Here is a 14,804-nt window from a genome sequence, read left to right as displayed (position 1 = left end):
AGCCTTTGGGTTTTGGCCCTTCCGCCCGGGGCAGTGGGGCTCAGGCATTGGCTTTGGCCCCCAGCCTAGGGTGACACGGCTTAGGCAGGCTCAGGCTTCGGTCCCCCCCTGGGGTCATGAAGTAATTTTGTTGTCAGAAAGGGGTCGCAGTGCAATGAAGTTTGAGAACCCCTGACCTCAAGCTTCCAATCTCCAACCACCCAACACACACACACACACCCCTGCATTGCCCCTGGCTCTCATCTCTCAGATAGATGTTCCCACCTTGGGGTGAAGCTGCTAGAGCCAGGGCAGATGCTGACAGGCAGCCCTTCAGGACCCAGCCCTCTCTCCCGAGCCTGGCCACCTCCTTCCCCCCCTTCCCTCTGGTTCAGCCCCATGGAGCATACAGGGCCCTCAGTGTCTCAAAGCAGGAAGGAGCGGCACCCGGGGGAGATGAGTGAAGCACTGTTTTATTGCGGGGAGTCACAGAAATGACCGAGAGCAGGGACGGAAGCTGCCCCTCCTGGGTAGCTGGGGCAAGCCTGAGAGCAGAGCCAAGTCCAGGGAGAGGGGCGCCTCCAGCAGGGTTGAGCGGATAGTCCCAGGCCTGCAGAGCGGTGAGGACAGCGGGACCCCGTGCGGGGAGCAGCCACCTCAGTGCTCACAGATAAAGGGCAGGAGAGTCTGGCAGTCGGTGCTTCTCCAACGACCATTTGGCAGAGAGAGAGGTGTTAGTGCCCTCCTGGCCGGCAGCTGGCACCAAGCAAACCCCAGCTCCCCCCAAAGCCCCAGCCCCAGGGGCCTCTCCTAGGCCCGGCTCCCCCTGGCCCCAGCCCCCAGGGCCCCACCTAGACCCGGCTCTCCCCGGCCCGGTGCTCCGCCTAGCCCCCAGCTTCCCCCAGCCTGGGGCCCAATCTAGCCCCCGCTCCACACATACCCCCCACCCCAGCATCCAGGGCCACACCTAACCCAGGCTCCCCCTGCAACCCCAACCCCCAAGCCCCACCTAGCCCCAGTGGTCCCTGACCTGTGGTGCACAGGGCGACACAGGTGTCCCTAGAACGGCTGGGGCTCCCGCTGGCCCAGTTGGAGTAGTTCCAGGGGGTGCAGTCTATCCAGCGGGATAATGTGCTTCCGCCCTGCAAGGAGAGCAGCTGGGGTAGGATCAGTGTTGCCCCAGTCGCCGGGCACCCCAGGGACCTCCCCAAGGGGCCGGGGCCACCTCTGAGCCGGCAGAGTCCATGGGCTATAGCCAGGGGCTGCGGGCTCACTGGGTAGGGGGCAGGACACACCCAGCACACACTGGCACCAGTCTGTGCCCTGGCACCGGCCCCAGGCTCCTCATGGGCAGCCAAGGTCAACGGACCTCAAGGAGACTCCCGGCCATGGAGGGGGCTGGGACAAAGCCCCAAACTGCCAGAGTCCCCCAGGGCCGACTCACAGGGGGCGGTCGGGCTTGGGCTGGGGCTGCCCAGAGTGGGGTCCCAGATGGAGACACAGAGCTGCAGTGGGGGATGGGTCATCCCCCAATAATAGGGAGTTTGGGTGTCCTGGGCCGGGCCCAGGCAGGGGTGGATGGAGCAGCAGGGCCAGACGATCTCCTTACCGAGGAGGAGGTGATGCCCCCGACCCACACCTGGCTCCAGCGGGTGATTATGCTCGCTGCGCTGCGCAGTTGCTCGTTGGCCGAGTTGCTGTGGATGGAGGCCAGGTGGCCGCGGAACATCTGTGTGCACTCGGTCTGTGTGGAGAGAGAGGGTGGGGCGTAGACAGATACCAGCTGACAGCCACTGCCACATGCTCCATCGAGTGCCCCCCGTCTTCCAGCCCCACCCATTATCCACTGCCCCCCATCCTCCAGCCCCGCGCACCATCCAGCACCCCCCATGCCCTATCCTCCAGCCCCACGCACCATCCACTACTCCCACGCACCATGAGCCAGCCCCACGCATCATCCACTGCCCCCACACACCATCTTCCATCCCCACGCATCATCCACTGCCCCCGCACACCATCCTCCAGCCCCACGCACCATCCACCACCCCAACACCCCATGAGCCAGCCCCACGCACCATCCAGCACCCCCCACGCTCTGTTCTCCAGACCCTCCAGCCCACGGCCACTGCCACATGCACCATCAAGTGACCCCCGTTCTCCAGCCCCATGCATCATCCACTGCCCCCCATCCTCCAGCCCCATGCACCATCCAGCACCCCCCACGCCCTGTCCTTCAGCCCGACGCATCATCCGATGCCCCACACACCCCATCCTCCCGTGCATCATCCACTGCTCCCGTCAGCCATGCCACACACCCTCCATTGTCCACATGCACCATAAGCCAGATCCATGTATCATCTGGTGCCCCCCACACCCCGTCCTCCAGCCCCATGCACCATTCACCACCCCCACGCACCATGAACCAGCCCCTCGCACTATGAGCCAACCCCATGGCACATTCACTGCCCTGTGCATCCCATCCACCAGCCCCACATCCTATCCACCACTGCCATGCATCATCTGAGAGCCCCATAGATCATCCGCTGCCCCCATGCACCACCTTTCCCTTCCCGCTTCCCCCTATACTCACCATGGCCCCATGAAAGGTCTTGTCCTGTTTCACCACTTCGTAACGAAGCCTCTGGCCCACTGCACCTCTCCCCGTGAAACTCTTGCCCTCCCCCGGGCACGGTGGCTCCAGCTCCCCGAGCTCCTCCTCCAAAACGGACCTGCCCTGCTCGGCTACTTCCTCCTGCCCCAGGGTGCCCTCGGCTGGCGGGTGAGAGAGACCAATAGGTCCTTCCAGCCCCACTGTGCACCCCAGACCGCAAACTACCGGGGAGAGGGTCTGCATGGCTGCATGGACCAGGGGGTACAACGGCAGGGGCTGGGGGCACATACATGGGGTCTGGGTCTGAGACAAATCATGGCTGGGGGTCAGTGGGGGATGGGGAACCCAGGTGCCAGGACAGAACAAGGGTGGGGGTCGGAGAACCCCAGTGTCCAGAATGCAGTGGGGCTTGGGGTCAGTGAGAGCACAGGTCTGGGGATCACAAAGCCCTGTACTGTCCGTGCTGGAGTCTCACCCAAAACCGAGGGGCCCATGCAGTAGCCCTCTGTAGGGGGTCCCCATTGGAGGCAGTGGCCTTGGGTCAGGCTCCCCCCAGGGCTGAGGGAGGAGGGTCCATCCAGGGGGCACCAGGACTTACAGAGACGGCGACTAGAGACGGCTCCCAGCAGGGCGAGCGCCAGGAACAGCTTCATCTCATGCAGACCTGGGGGGAGACACCATGAGACAGAGATAGATTGACTCCCCCCACCCACATACAGCTCCTCACTGCCTAGAGCCACCCCCCATGGAGCCCACACTGCCCCCAGCCTGGAGCCCTCCGCCATCCTCACCGAGCCCAGACTGACACCCTGCACTTAGAGCCGCTCCCCCCTCACCTCTCATCTCTGACTTCCTCCTCCAGCCAGCCAAGCCCCTTATACTGAGCTGGAGGACGAAGCTGGGGATGGGCCTCTTGTGCTCCCCCACACCTGTACCCCACGGCTTGCGACATCTCCACACCCACCCTCGGCTGTGACCCACAAGCTGCTCCATGTCTCTCCCTAGGTGCCATCGGGGGGTGGGTCTACAAACGAGCTGTCTATAAAGTGCCCCCAACTCCCCATAGACCTTATGAGGTCCTGGGTTCACCCCCTGTGACATTACTGACATAAACTGTGACCGTATAGATCATTGTTGCAACCATTGTTATATATTTGCAGCGAATATTGTACAAAGGTTATCGTGTAAGGTGTCTATGGAAAGGTTATGATTTGCTGGTTATGATTACATTATCTGTATGGGTGTATCATTTTTGTAGTTGAAGTTATGAATATTGGCTATGTACTTGTATCTCAATGTGTTTTGATTCTAAGTAGCCTGAGTGAAGCATTTGGTCAGCTTCTTGAGAAGGGGCTGTTCTCAGTAAGTGCCCAGTCAAGGAACACTTAACTGACAATGGACTTTGGGAGACGCCAATCCACATCTGAGCTTTCCTGGGAACGTTCAAACTCACATGTAAACAATGGGGTCAGCCTGTAAAGAACTGAGTCATGCATGGACATGTGACTTGCCCATGTGACTCCAGACTCCATCTTGCTGCTGTGAATTCCACAGTAAGAATGGAGGGGTGTCCTTCCACATGACAGAGGATATAAAAGGCCCTGAAAACCCCTCCATTTTGTCTTCAATCCTGCTTCTGACTTCTGGAGGAACCTTGCTACAAACTGAAGCTCTGAACAAAGGACTGAGTGACCCATCCCAGCTGTAGATGTACTCCAGAGACTTGATTTGAACCTGCATCTTATTCTATCACTGCTACAAGTCTGAATCAAGCACTTTGCCATTACTGTATGTAATTGATTCCGTTTAACCAATTTTAGCTCTCATCTATATCTTTTTGCTTTTATGAATAAACCTTTAGATTTTAGATTCTAAAGGATTGGCAACAGTGTGATTTGTGGGTAAGATCTGATTTGTATATTGACCTGGGTCTGGGGCTTGGTCCTTTGGGATCAGGAGAACATTTTTTCTTTTACAGGGGTATTGGTTTTCATAACAATTTGTCCCCATAACAAGTGGCACTGGTTGTGGTACTGGGAAACTGGAGTGTCTAAGGGAATTGCTTGTGTGACTTATGGTTAACCAGTGGGGTAAAATCAAAGTCATCTCTGTTTGGCTGGGACTGCCCTGCTCAAAGCAATTTGTCCTGTATTGATACTTTCGGAAGTGTCCCACCAAAGACAGCATCGTTACACCCCCCTCCTAATGGTAGCAGAGAGCTGGGCTCCCAGCCACTCGTGGACCCAATTAGGGAGGCTTAGGCTGTACGGCTGGGCTAGCAGGGGGCTGTGGGTCAGGAAACAGGGGCACCAGCAGAGTTGGTGGTGGGGGGAGCCCATGGCTGGGCTAGCAGGGGGCTGCAGGTTGGGATTGTAGGGGAATCACCTGGGCTGTCCGCAGTTCACCGCTGGTGGTAGAGCGTGCATCCAAGAGGGATGGGATGGGCTGGCTCTGAGATATGGTGCTGAGCTGTTGGGGGGCTGGGACAGCAGTGGGGGTGGGAAGGGATTGAGGGGCATTGTGAGAGCCATGTGGGACCCTGGCCCTGGGATCTCACTCCAGACCTGGTGTCCCCAGCGTTCTGGGCAGGGAGCAGCAGTGGCTGGGGGCCTCAACACTCTCCTCCTCCCCCACCTTCCCCGGGAAACTCCCCCAGCAGGGAGAGTGCCACATTGGTCAGTGGGGCAGGACACTTCCTGGTACTGGGCATCATGGCACAGCAGGCAGTGGGCTGGAAGGACCCAGCTCATTGACTTCTGGCAGTTCCTCAGCACCCAATGCCGCAGGGTGCTGCGTGTCAGAGGCACGTTGGCAGGGCTGGGGGGTGGGGGAGGTCAGGGCTGGGCTAGTAGGGGCTGAGGGTCAGGACTGAGAATCGCTGATGTCAGTCGCATGCCCCTGCTCTCCCCTCCGCACACACATTCCCCCCCCCCCCGCCCCCTTACTCCCAGGACCAGCCGCGCACTGGCTCGGGGTGTACCTGCAGATAAGCGTCTCTCCGCCAAGCTGGACAGGTTTCATATGGGCATTTCACACAGTAACGGCCGTGCTGGGACCCCGCATCTGGGCCGTCCTGATAATCCCGGGGACGTTTCACTGCAGGCCACAGCGCTGGGCGCCCGGCCACAGGGAATGGGGCAGCCACCAATGGGCTGGTGCCAACGACTCCCTGAGTGCCAGGGTCGGGGTCCCCTCCTCTCCCCCACCAGCTCCCAGCCCCTTCTACTTCCCTCCCCTGCACCCCACAGCTTGCTACACCCCCACACCCAGCCTGGGCTCTGACCTACAAGCTGCCCCATGTCACCACCTAGGGGTCATTGGCAGAGTTTATAAATGAGTTGCCCCCAACTCCCCATAGACCACAGGGGGTCTTGGGTTCACCCCCCTCCTGATGGTAGCAGAGAACTGGGCTCCCAGCCACTCGGGGACCCGCTTTAGAGAGGCCCAGACTGTAAGGCTGGGCTAGCAGGGGCTGTGGGTCAGGAGAGAGGGGCACCGGCAGAGCTGAGGAGGAGGGGAGCCAGGGCTGCGCAAGCAGGGGCTGTGGGTCGGGATTGAGGAGCGCTGCTGCCAGGCCTCCACCCCACCCCCATCACTGCCCTGCTCTCAGGCCTCACTGTCTCAGCGCCTCGCTGCAGATAAGTATCTCACTGCCACGCTGGGCAGGTTTCACAAGGGCATTTCACACCGTAACAGCCACGCTGGGACCCTGCGTCTGGGCTGTCCCGAGAACCCCAGGGCCGTTTCACCGCAGGCCACAGGGAACGGGGCAGTAGCCAATGGGCTGGTGCCATCTACTCCCTGAGTGCCAGCATAAGGGTTCCCTCCCCTCCCCTGCCAGCACTCCCTTGGGGGTGGCCAGGAATCCCCTGCACTGCCATGGGACCATGCCCAGTGGGCTCCCCTCACTTCCCATTGTACCCCCCCCACACACACAGCTGGCACTGATGCCCCTTGCAGAGTTCATCTGGCCCTTTGAGCCCCACTTTCAACCCCCTGGAGAACGTGTGGGCCTGGGGGCCCCGAGGAGGGGCTGAGTGGGGCCTCTGCCATGGAGCTGCTGTTAGTCCAAGTGTAAGCTGGGGAATAGTCCCGCTATTGTGGGGAACTTTCCTGGCTTCTGCACCACCCCGGTGAAGTGGCTAGCGAAAGGATCTGAGTCCTTGCTCCCACTTCCTTTACCCAGTGGCCTCCCTGCCCTTGAGGACTCCCCTTCCACTCTCCTGTCTGGCAGAGTCCTCGTAACCCCAACAAGGCTGGGCCCAGGATTCCTGTGGGGCTCGACCCCCAACCCTGCTGTGGTCACCTAGGACAGGGGCTAGGGTGTCCCCACTCTGGGGTACTCTCTCTGCACTAGGCACTTCTTTGACCCACTGACCACTACACACAATTTAAAGCAAATGCAAGTTATTTAATCAACAATTAATCTTAAAAAGAATAAGGAAAAATGGGAAAGGTTAAAAGAAACATCAACCCGCTCTGTGGCAGGGAACATCACAAACAGTGTCTCGGGAATGTCAGGGCAGTTCAGTCTGTTCCTTGTAAGTCCCAGGCCTTCTCTGGGCTGCGGGGATGCTGTGGGTTGGACACTTGCTCTGGTGGTGGCCTCATGCTCTCGGGCTCCAAGTGGTAGGACCCTTCTTCCCAGTCTCGCTCCCGCCCTGTCGGGGTTATCCAAGCCTGGCCTGCAGAGCCTCTTGGCTGACGCATCTCCCTGTGCTGGGCCTGATGCCCAGGGTCGCTCTCAGTCTCCCCAGCTGCTCACCACACCCAGCTCCAGACTGCTCCAGGCCCAGCTGCACCACTCTGTCTCAGCGCGGCTGCTGCTCTGCTTCCAGCTCCCTGGGCTGCTTCTTTGGCCCCTCTGCCTCTGGTTGCTGCAGCTCTGCTCCCAGGACAGGTCTGCTCTGCAGGCTGCTTCTGTGCCTCTGCTCCCAGCACTGACCTGCTTCGTGGGCTGCATTTCTGGCCCCTCCGGTTCTGGTTGCTGCAGCTCTCCTCCCAGAGCAAGTCTGCTCTCTCTGGGCTGTGCCTCTGGCTTTGGGGCTGCAGCTCTGCTCCCAGGACAGGGTCTGCTTTCTCTGGATCTGGCACAGCTCTGCTCCCCAGCTCAGCTTGCGCCCCTGCTGTCTCCTTAGCTCGGCCCCACTCTGTCTGACCCAGGCAATTCCAGCTCACATGGAGGACAGGACCTCCCTGGCCTCCTGACTCCCTGATTAGCCTGCCCGCCCTGTCATTCAGGGTGCATTGGCCTCTCCCCATTGTTTGTGGGGACTATCAGTCTCAGGGTCCTGATTTCCCCTTAGACCCTTCCCCTTTTAGTACTGGGAGCTAGCACCTAAAACGCCCCCACTGAATGTTAGTAAGGGGGCAACAGTCCCCTTACACAAGCAGAGCTTCGTAGACTCCAAGAGCAGGCAGCAAATTGTGCCGTCTGTCTGCGCTCTAGTGTCACAATGGGTCCCAGCCTTGACCAAGGGCTCCTGCCTCTCGCCCCAACTGAGCCAGAGCGCAGCTTCTGGAAAGAGACCCCAGTCTGGACTGAAAGACTCTGAATGATAGAGCATCTGCCCCCACCAGGCGAGTTGTCCCCAGGGCTGTGAGCACTGGGGTTACCCCTGCACCTACCCACTGAGTAGCCTGGTCAGGCCAGGACTTGGTCTGGGGCATCCTGGGAGAATCGTTAAGTGGGGAGATTAAGATGGGTTTAGCTGGCTCAGTGGGCAGGACAGCAAGTGGGAGTCAGGACAGCTGGGTTCTTTGCCTGGCTTTGCACCTATCTGTGATGTGACCATGGGTCAGTCACATCCCAGCCCTGTGTCTCAGTTTCCCCTGCCCACCGTTCTCTTTTCAGACTGAACTTTTTTGGGTAGCGGCTGTTTTTTGCTTGTTGTATATGTAGAACCCAGCACAATGTGGGCCCTGATCTCGGTTGGTATCTGGGCAGTGCCTGGCACAATGGGGCCCTGATCTTGGTCTGAGTCTGGGCAGTACCCAGCACATGGCAGTTACAGCTCCCCATGGGGTCCTGTGTCCAGGCTTCTGGCAGTGCCCCTATTCCTTGCTATGCTCCAGGCCTAGCTTTTCCCCAGGGCAAGTCCTGCAGCTCTCCGACTCTGGGACGGCACCTTCAGGCTGCAGCACCCCCACCTCCCCGATTCGCCCTGTGGCTCGACAGCGAGTGAAAATGCTTCCACTGTTTAGAGCCTCCTGCCCCTTCAGGGCGCGGCGCAAGCCGGACGGCTCTGCAGTGACGCACGCCAGCCTACTCAGGACAAGCTGATATTGCGCAGCCACTGGTCCGTGGCCTCTGAGGGGCCGTAGGTTGGCTGGGAAAGCCAGGCTGAAGGCGGAGGGAATTCGCTGACAATCAATGCCCAGTGGCAGCTGCCTGGTGGGAGCTTGGGCCCCTCCAGAATGGCAAGTTCAGCCAAACTTAAATATTAGAAAATCAGGAGCTACAGCATGAAGATAAATGCCCATGTAACCTTAACTCTGCCCACCAGAGATCGCTCGAGTCACTGGCAAGTCTCTTCATGCAGTCTGGCTGCAGTCACTGGGCTAGGTGTCACTGTACTGAATGGAGGAGAGCTTGGCTGCAGTTGCTTGGCAGAGCTATGATGGTGACAGCTGTGATGAGGTGCACTGGGGGGCTGTGCCCCTCTGGGGGTGTATGTGAGCCCCCTCCCATGTTTCTGATAACAGGAGAGGTGCACATATACCTGGGGAGATCTGATCCGCCTCATTTCAGTGCTGAGTTGTGTACGTCGTGTCACTAGCAGAGCACAGGGGCTTCTTGCTGTGGGGATTGTCAGCAGTGAGGTAGGAGCTGAGGGTGGGCAGTGGGGTTAATGAAGTTGTGACACTGCACCCCATATTCTTCCTCGTTATATTATTATGATGTAATTATGACATAATTATGATGCATTTTGTACAAGATATTTCTTGTTAGGTGAAAAGAAAAGGAGTACTTGTGGCACCTTAGAGACCAACAAATTTCCACTGCATGCATCTGATGAAGTGAGCTGTAGCTCACGAAAGCTTATGCTCAAATAAATGTGTTCGTCTCTAAGGTGCCACAAGTACTCCTTTTCTTTTTGTGGATACAGACTAACACGGCTGCTACTCTGAAACCTTCTTGTTAGGTGTCATTGAAAAAGTTATGATTTGCTGAATATGATTATCCTAGTTGTATACATGTATCATTTTTGTATCTGAAGTTATGAATATTGACTAAGTATCTGTATTTCAAATGTGCTTAATCTGGAAACACCCACAGCTAACCTTTCAGGTACAGCAATGAAGAAGGTAAACAGCACTGATGACCCTTCAGCAAAGACAATGGGCCATGGAAGAGCTTAGCTTTCCTGAGAAAGCTCCAGCCAGCCTGTAAGTAATGGCTTCTATGACTCAGCAGGGCATGGAAGGGCATGTGACAAGTCCATTGGACACTGAATTCCATTTTGATACCTGTATTTTTCCACAAGCTGGTCTGGGAACTGAGTTTCAAACAAAGGGTTCCCGCTGTATGGTAAAGCTATATAAGGCAGGGTGTGACCTCATCTAGTGACCTCACTCCCCACACACGGACACACCTGGAAACCACCAGAGGAACAAAGACTGAACTGGGGGAAGTGCTGGTCCCAGGTTAAAAGGATTTCTAGCATGTGTATGGAAACCTGGTGGACTACTTGTATCATGAGTCAGGGTGAGAAATTGCTAATTCATATTCAATCTTTCTAGTATGTTATGCTTAGTTTGCATTTTTGTTTATTTACTTGGTTATCTTTGATCTGTTTTCTATTTCTTACAATCACTTAAAATCTATCTTTCTGTAGTTAATAAACTTCTTTTTGCTTTATCTAGACCAGTGTGCCTTTGAGTGAAGTGTCTGAGGAAAAATCTCAGCTTGGTTAACACAGGCTTGTTGCATATCTTTCCCACATCGAGGGGAAGGCAAACTTTATTAATGAGCTTACATTGTACAGATCCCTGTGCAGCACAAGACAGTACAATTTTGGGTTTATACTAGGGCTGTCAAGCCATTTAAAAAAAAATCATGATTAATTGCGCGATAAAAAGATTGTGATTAATCGTACAATTAATCACACTGTTAAACAATATTTGAATACCTTTTGGATGTTTTCTACATTTTCAAATATATTGATTTCAATTACAACACAGAATACAAAGTGCACAGTGCTCACTTTATATTTATTTTTGATTAGAAGTATTTGCACTGTAAAAAAACCAATCGTATTTTTCAGTTTACTTAATACAAGTACTGTAGTGCAATCTCTTTATCATGAAAGTTGAACTTACAAATGTAGAATTATGTACAAAAAAGCCTGCATTCAAAAATAAAACAATTTAAAATTTGAGCCTCCAAGTCCACTGAGTCCTACTTCTTGTTCAGCCAATCACTCAGACAAACAAGTTTGTTCATATTTGCAGAAGATAATGCTGCCTGCTTCTTGTTTTACAATGTCACCTGAAAGGGAGAATAGGCATTTGCATGGCACTGTTGTAACCGGCATCGCAAGATATTTATGTGCCAGATGCGCTAAAGATTCATATGTCCTGTCATGCTTCAACCACCATTCCAGAGGACATGCATACATGGTGATGATGGGTTCTGCTCAATAACAATCCAAAGCAGTGCAGACTAATACATGTTCATTTTCATTATCTGAGTCATATGCCACCAGCAGAAGGTTGATTTTTATTTATTTATTTATTTAGGTGGTTCAGGTTCTGTCGTTTCTGCATTGGAGTGTTGTTCTTTTAAGACTTCTGAAAGCATGCTCCACACTTTGTCCCTCTCAGATTTTGGAAGGCAGTTCAGATTCTTAAACCTTGGGTCAAGTGCTGTAGCTATCTTAAGAAATCTCACATTGGTACCTTCTTTGTGTTTTGTGAAATCTGCAGTGAAAAGAAAAGGAGGACTTGTGGCACCTTAGAGACTAACAAATTTATTTGAGCACAAGCTTTCATGAGCTATAGCTCAGTGTTCTTAAAATGAACCACATGTGCTGGGTCATCATCCGAGACTGCTATAACATGAAATATATTATGTCCCCTGCTCTGGGTAAAAAAGAGCAGGGGACATACAATTCTCCCCCAAAGAGTTCAGTCACAAATTGAATTAACGCATTATTTTTTTAATGAGTGTCATCAGCATGGAAGCATGTCCTCTGAAATGGTGGCCGAAGCATGAAGGCTCATATGAATGTCTCCTGTAAACTAAAACAAACTTGTTTGTCTTAGCCCTGGTCTACACGAGGGGTTGAGGTTGAATTTAGCAGCGTTAAATTGATTTAACCCTGCACCCGTCCACACAATGAAGCCCCTTTTTTTCGACTTAAAGGGCTCTTAAAATCGATTTCCTTACTCCACCCCCGACAAGGGGATTAGCGCTGAAATCGGCCTTGCTGTGTTGAATTTGGGGTACTGTGGATGCAATTAGACGGTATTGGCCTCCGGGAGCTATCCCACAGTGCTCCATTGTGACCGCTCTGGACAGGACTCTCAACTCAGATGCACCGGCCAGGTAGACAGGAAAAGGCCCACGAACTTTTGAATTTCAATTTCCTGTTTGGCCAGCATGGCAAGCTGGAGGTGACCATGCAGAGCTCATCAGCAGAGGTGACCATGATGGAGTCCCAGAATCGCAAAAGAGCTCCAGCATGGACCGAACGGGAGATACGGGATCTGATCGCTGTATGGGGAGAGGAATCCGTGCTATCAGAATTCCGTTCCAGTTTTCGAAATGCCAAAACATTTGTCAAAATCTCCCAGGGCATGAAGGACAGAGGCCATAACAGGGACCCGAAGCAGTGCCGCGTGAAACTTAAGGAGCTGAGGCAAGCCTACCAGAAAACCAGAGAGGCGAACGGCCGCTCCGGGTCAGAGCCCCAAACATGCCGCTTCTATGATGAGCTGCATGCCATTTTAGGGGGTTCAGCCACCACTACCCCAGCCGTGTTGTTTGACTCCTTCAATGGAGATGGAGGCAACATGGAAGCAGGTTTTGGGGACGAGGAAGATGATGAGGTTGTAGATAGCTCACAGCAAACAAGTGGAGAAACCATTTTTCCCGACAGCCAGAACTGTTTCTCACCCTGGACCTGGAGGCAGTACCCCCCGAACCCACCCAGGCTGCCTCCCGGACCTGCTAGGTGGAGAAGGGACCTCTGGTGAGTATACCTTTTAAAATAAATATGGCAGGCGACCAGCTTGGCTTAACAGTGAAATCCTTGCTGATCTTAAACACAAAAAAGAAGCTTACAAGAAGTGGAAGATTGGACAAATGACCAGAGAAGAGTATAAAAATATTGCTTGTGCATGCAGGAGTGAAATCAGGAAGGCCAAATCACACCTGGAGTTGCAGCTAGCAAGAGATGTTAAGAGTAACAAGAAGGGTTTCTTCAGGTATGTTAGCAACAAGAAGAAAGTCAAGGAAAGTGTGGGCCCCTTACTGAATGAGGGAGGCAACCTAGTGAGAGAGGATGTGGAAAAAGCTAATGTACTCAATGCTTTTTTTGCCTCTGTCTTCACGAACAAGGTCATCTCCCAGACTACTGCACTGGGCAGCACAGCATGGGGAGGAGGTGACCTGCCCTCTGTGGAGAAAGAAGTGGTTTGGGACTATTTAGAAAAGCTGGACGAGCACAAGTCCATGGGGCCAGATTACACTGCATCCGAGAGTGCTAAAGGAGTTGGCAGATGTGATTGCAGAGCCATTGGCCATTATCTTTGAAAACTCATGGCGATCGGGGGAAGTCCCAGACGACTGGAAAAAGGCTAATGTAGTGCCCATCTTTAAAAAAAGGGAAGGAGGAGGATCCTGGGAACTACAGGCCAGTCAGCCTCACCTCAGTCCCTGGAAAAATCATGGAGCAGGTCCTCAAGGAATCAATTCTGAAGCACTTAGAGGAGAGGAAAGTGATAAGGAACAGTCAGCATGGATTCACCAAGGGCAAGTCATGCCTGACTAATCTAGTTGCCTTCTATGATGAGATAACTGGCTCTGTGGATGAGGGGAAAGCGGTGGATGTGTTGCTCCTTGACTTTAGCAAAGGTTTTGACACAGTCTCCCACAGTATTCTTGCCAGCAAGTTAAAGAAGTATGGGCTGGATGAATGGACTATAAGGTGGATAGAAAGTTGGCTAGATTGTCGGGCTCAACGGGTAGTGATCAATGGCTCCATGTCTAGTTGGCAGCCGGTATCAAGTGGAGTGCCCCAGGGGTCGGTCCTGGGGCAGGTTTTGTTCAATATCTTCATAAATGATCTGGAGGATGGCATGGATTGCACCCTCAGCAAGTCTGCAGATGACACTAAACTGGGAGGAGAGGTAGATACGCTGGAGGGTAGGGATAGGATACAGAGGGCCCTAGACAAATTAAAGGATTGGGCCAAAAGAAATCTGATGAGGTTCAGCAAGGACAAGTGCAGAGTCCTGCACTTAGGACGGAAGAATCCCATGCACTGCTACAGACTAGGGACCGAATAGCTCGGCAGCAGTTCTGCAGAAAAGGACCTAGGGGTTACAATGGACGAGAAGCTGAATATGAGACAACAGTGTGCCCTTGTTGCCAAGAAGGCCAATGGCATTTTGGGATGTATAAGTAGGGGCATTGCCAGCAGATCGAGGGACGTGATCGTTCCCCTCTATTCGACATTGGTGAGGCCTCATCTGGAGTACAGCGTCCAGTTTTGGGCCCCGCACTACAAGAAGGATGTGGAAAAATTGGAAAGCAACCAGCGGAGGGCAACAAAAATGATTAGGGGACTGGAACACATGACTTATGAGGAGAGGCTGAGGGAACTGGGATTGTTTAGTCTGCGGAAGAGAAGAATGAGGGAGGATTTGATAGCTGCTTTCAACTACCTGAAAGGGGGTTCCAAAGAGGATGGATCTAGACTGTTTTCAGTGGTAGCTGATGACAGAACAAGGAGTAATGGTCTCAAGTTGCAGTGGGGGAGGTTTAGGTTGGATATTAGGAAAAACTTTTTCACTAGGAGGGTGGTAAAACACTGGAATGCGTTGCCTAGGGAGGTGGTGGAATCTCCTTCCTTAGATATTTTTAAGGTCAGGCTTGACAAAGCCCTGGCTAGGATGATTTAGTTGGGGATTGGTCCTGCTTTGAGCAGGGGGTTGGACTAGATGACCTCTTGAGGTCCCTTCCAACCCTGATATTCTATGATTCTAT

At 53.9% G+C, this 14,804-nt stretch overlaps 1 protein-coding gene across 1 annotated transcript; it reads right to left on the bottom strand.

Annotated features, from left to right (window-relative positions):
* Window positions 1-442: 442 nt before the first annotated feature.
* LOC122466404 (bone marrow proteoglycan-like) lies at window positions 443-3,415 on the bottom strand. The gene is made up of 6 exons (XM_043549830.1): window positions 3,382-3,415; window positions 3,189-3,254; window positions 2,570-2,751; window positions 1,589-1,723; window positions 1,010-1,121; window positions 443-695 (listed from the first exon to the last, which is right to left on the bottom strand). The coding sequence occupies exons 2-6, from the start codon at window positions 3,241-3,243 to the stop codon at window positions 637-639; spliced, it is 543 nt and encodes a 180-aa protein (XP_043405765.1). The 5' UTR covers window positions 3,244-3,254; window positions 3,382-3,415; the 3' UTR covers window positions 443-636.
* Between the last annotated feature and the right edge of the window lie 11,389 nt (window positions 3,416-14,804).

This window comes from Chelonia mydas, chromosome 6 (assembly GCF_015237465.2).
Source record: "Chelonia mydas isolate rCheMyd1 chromosome 6, rCheMyd1.pri.v2, whole genome shotgun sequence".
Classification (NCBI taxonomy): domain Eukaryota; kingdom Metazoa; phylum Chordata; order Testudines; family Cheloniidae; genus Chelonia; species Chelonia mydas.
This window is presented reverse-complemented; position numbering and strand designations above follow the sequence as displayed.

Bases quoted from the DNA above. Each gene is read 5' to 3' on its own strand.
- LOC122466404 (XM_043549830.1), bottom strand. From the start codon at position 3,243: ATGAAGCTGTTCCTGGCGCTCGCCCTGCTGGGAGCCGTCTCTAGTCGC. The intron at 2,752-3,188 runs GTAAGTCCTGGT...CTCACCCGCCAG, and splicing joins CGTCTCTAGTCGCCGTCTCT to CCGAGGGCACCCTGGGGCAG. The intron at 1,122-1,588 runs GTAAGGAGATCG...CTCTCCTTGCAG, and splicing joins GGGGCATCACCTCCTCCTCG to GGCGGAAGCACATTATCCCG.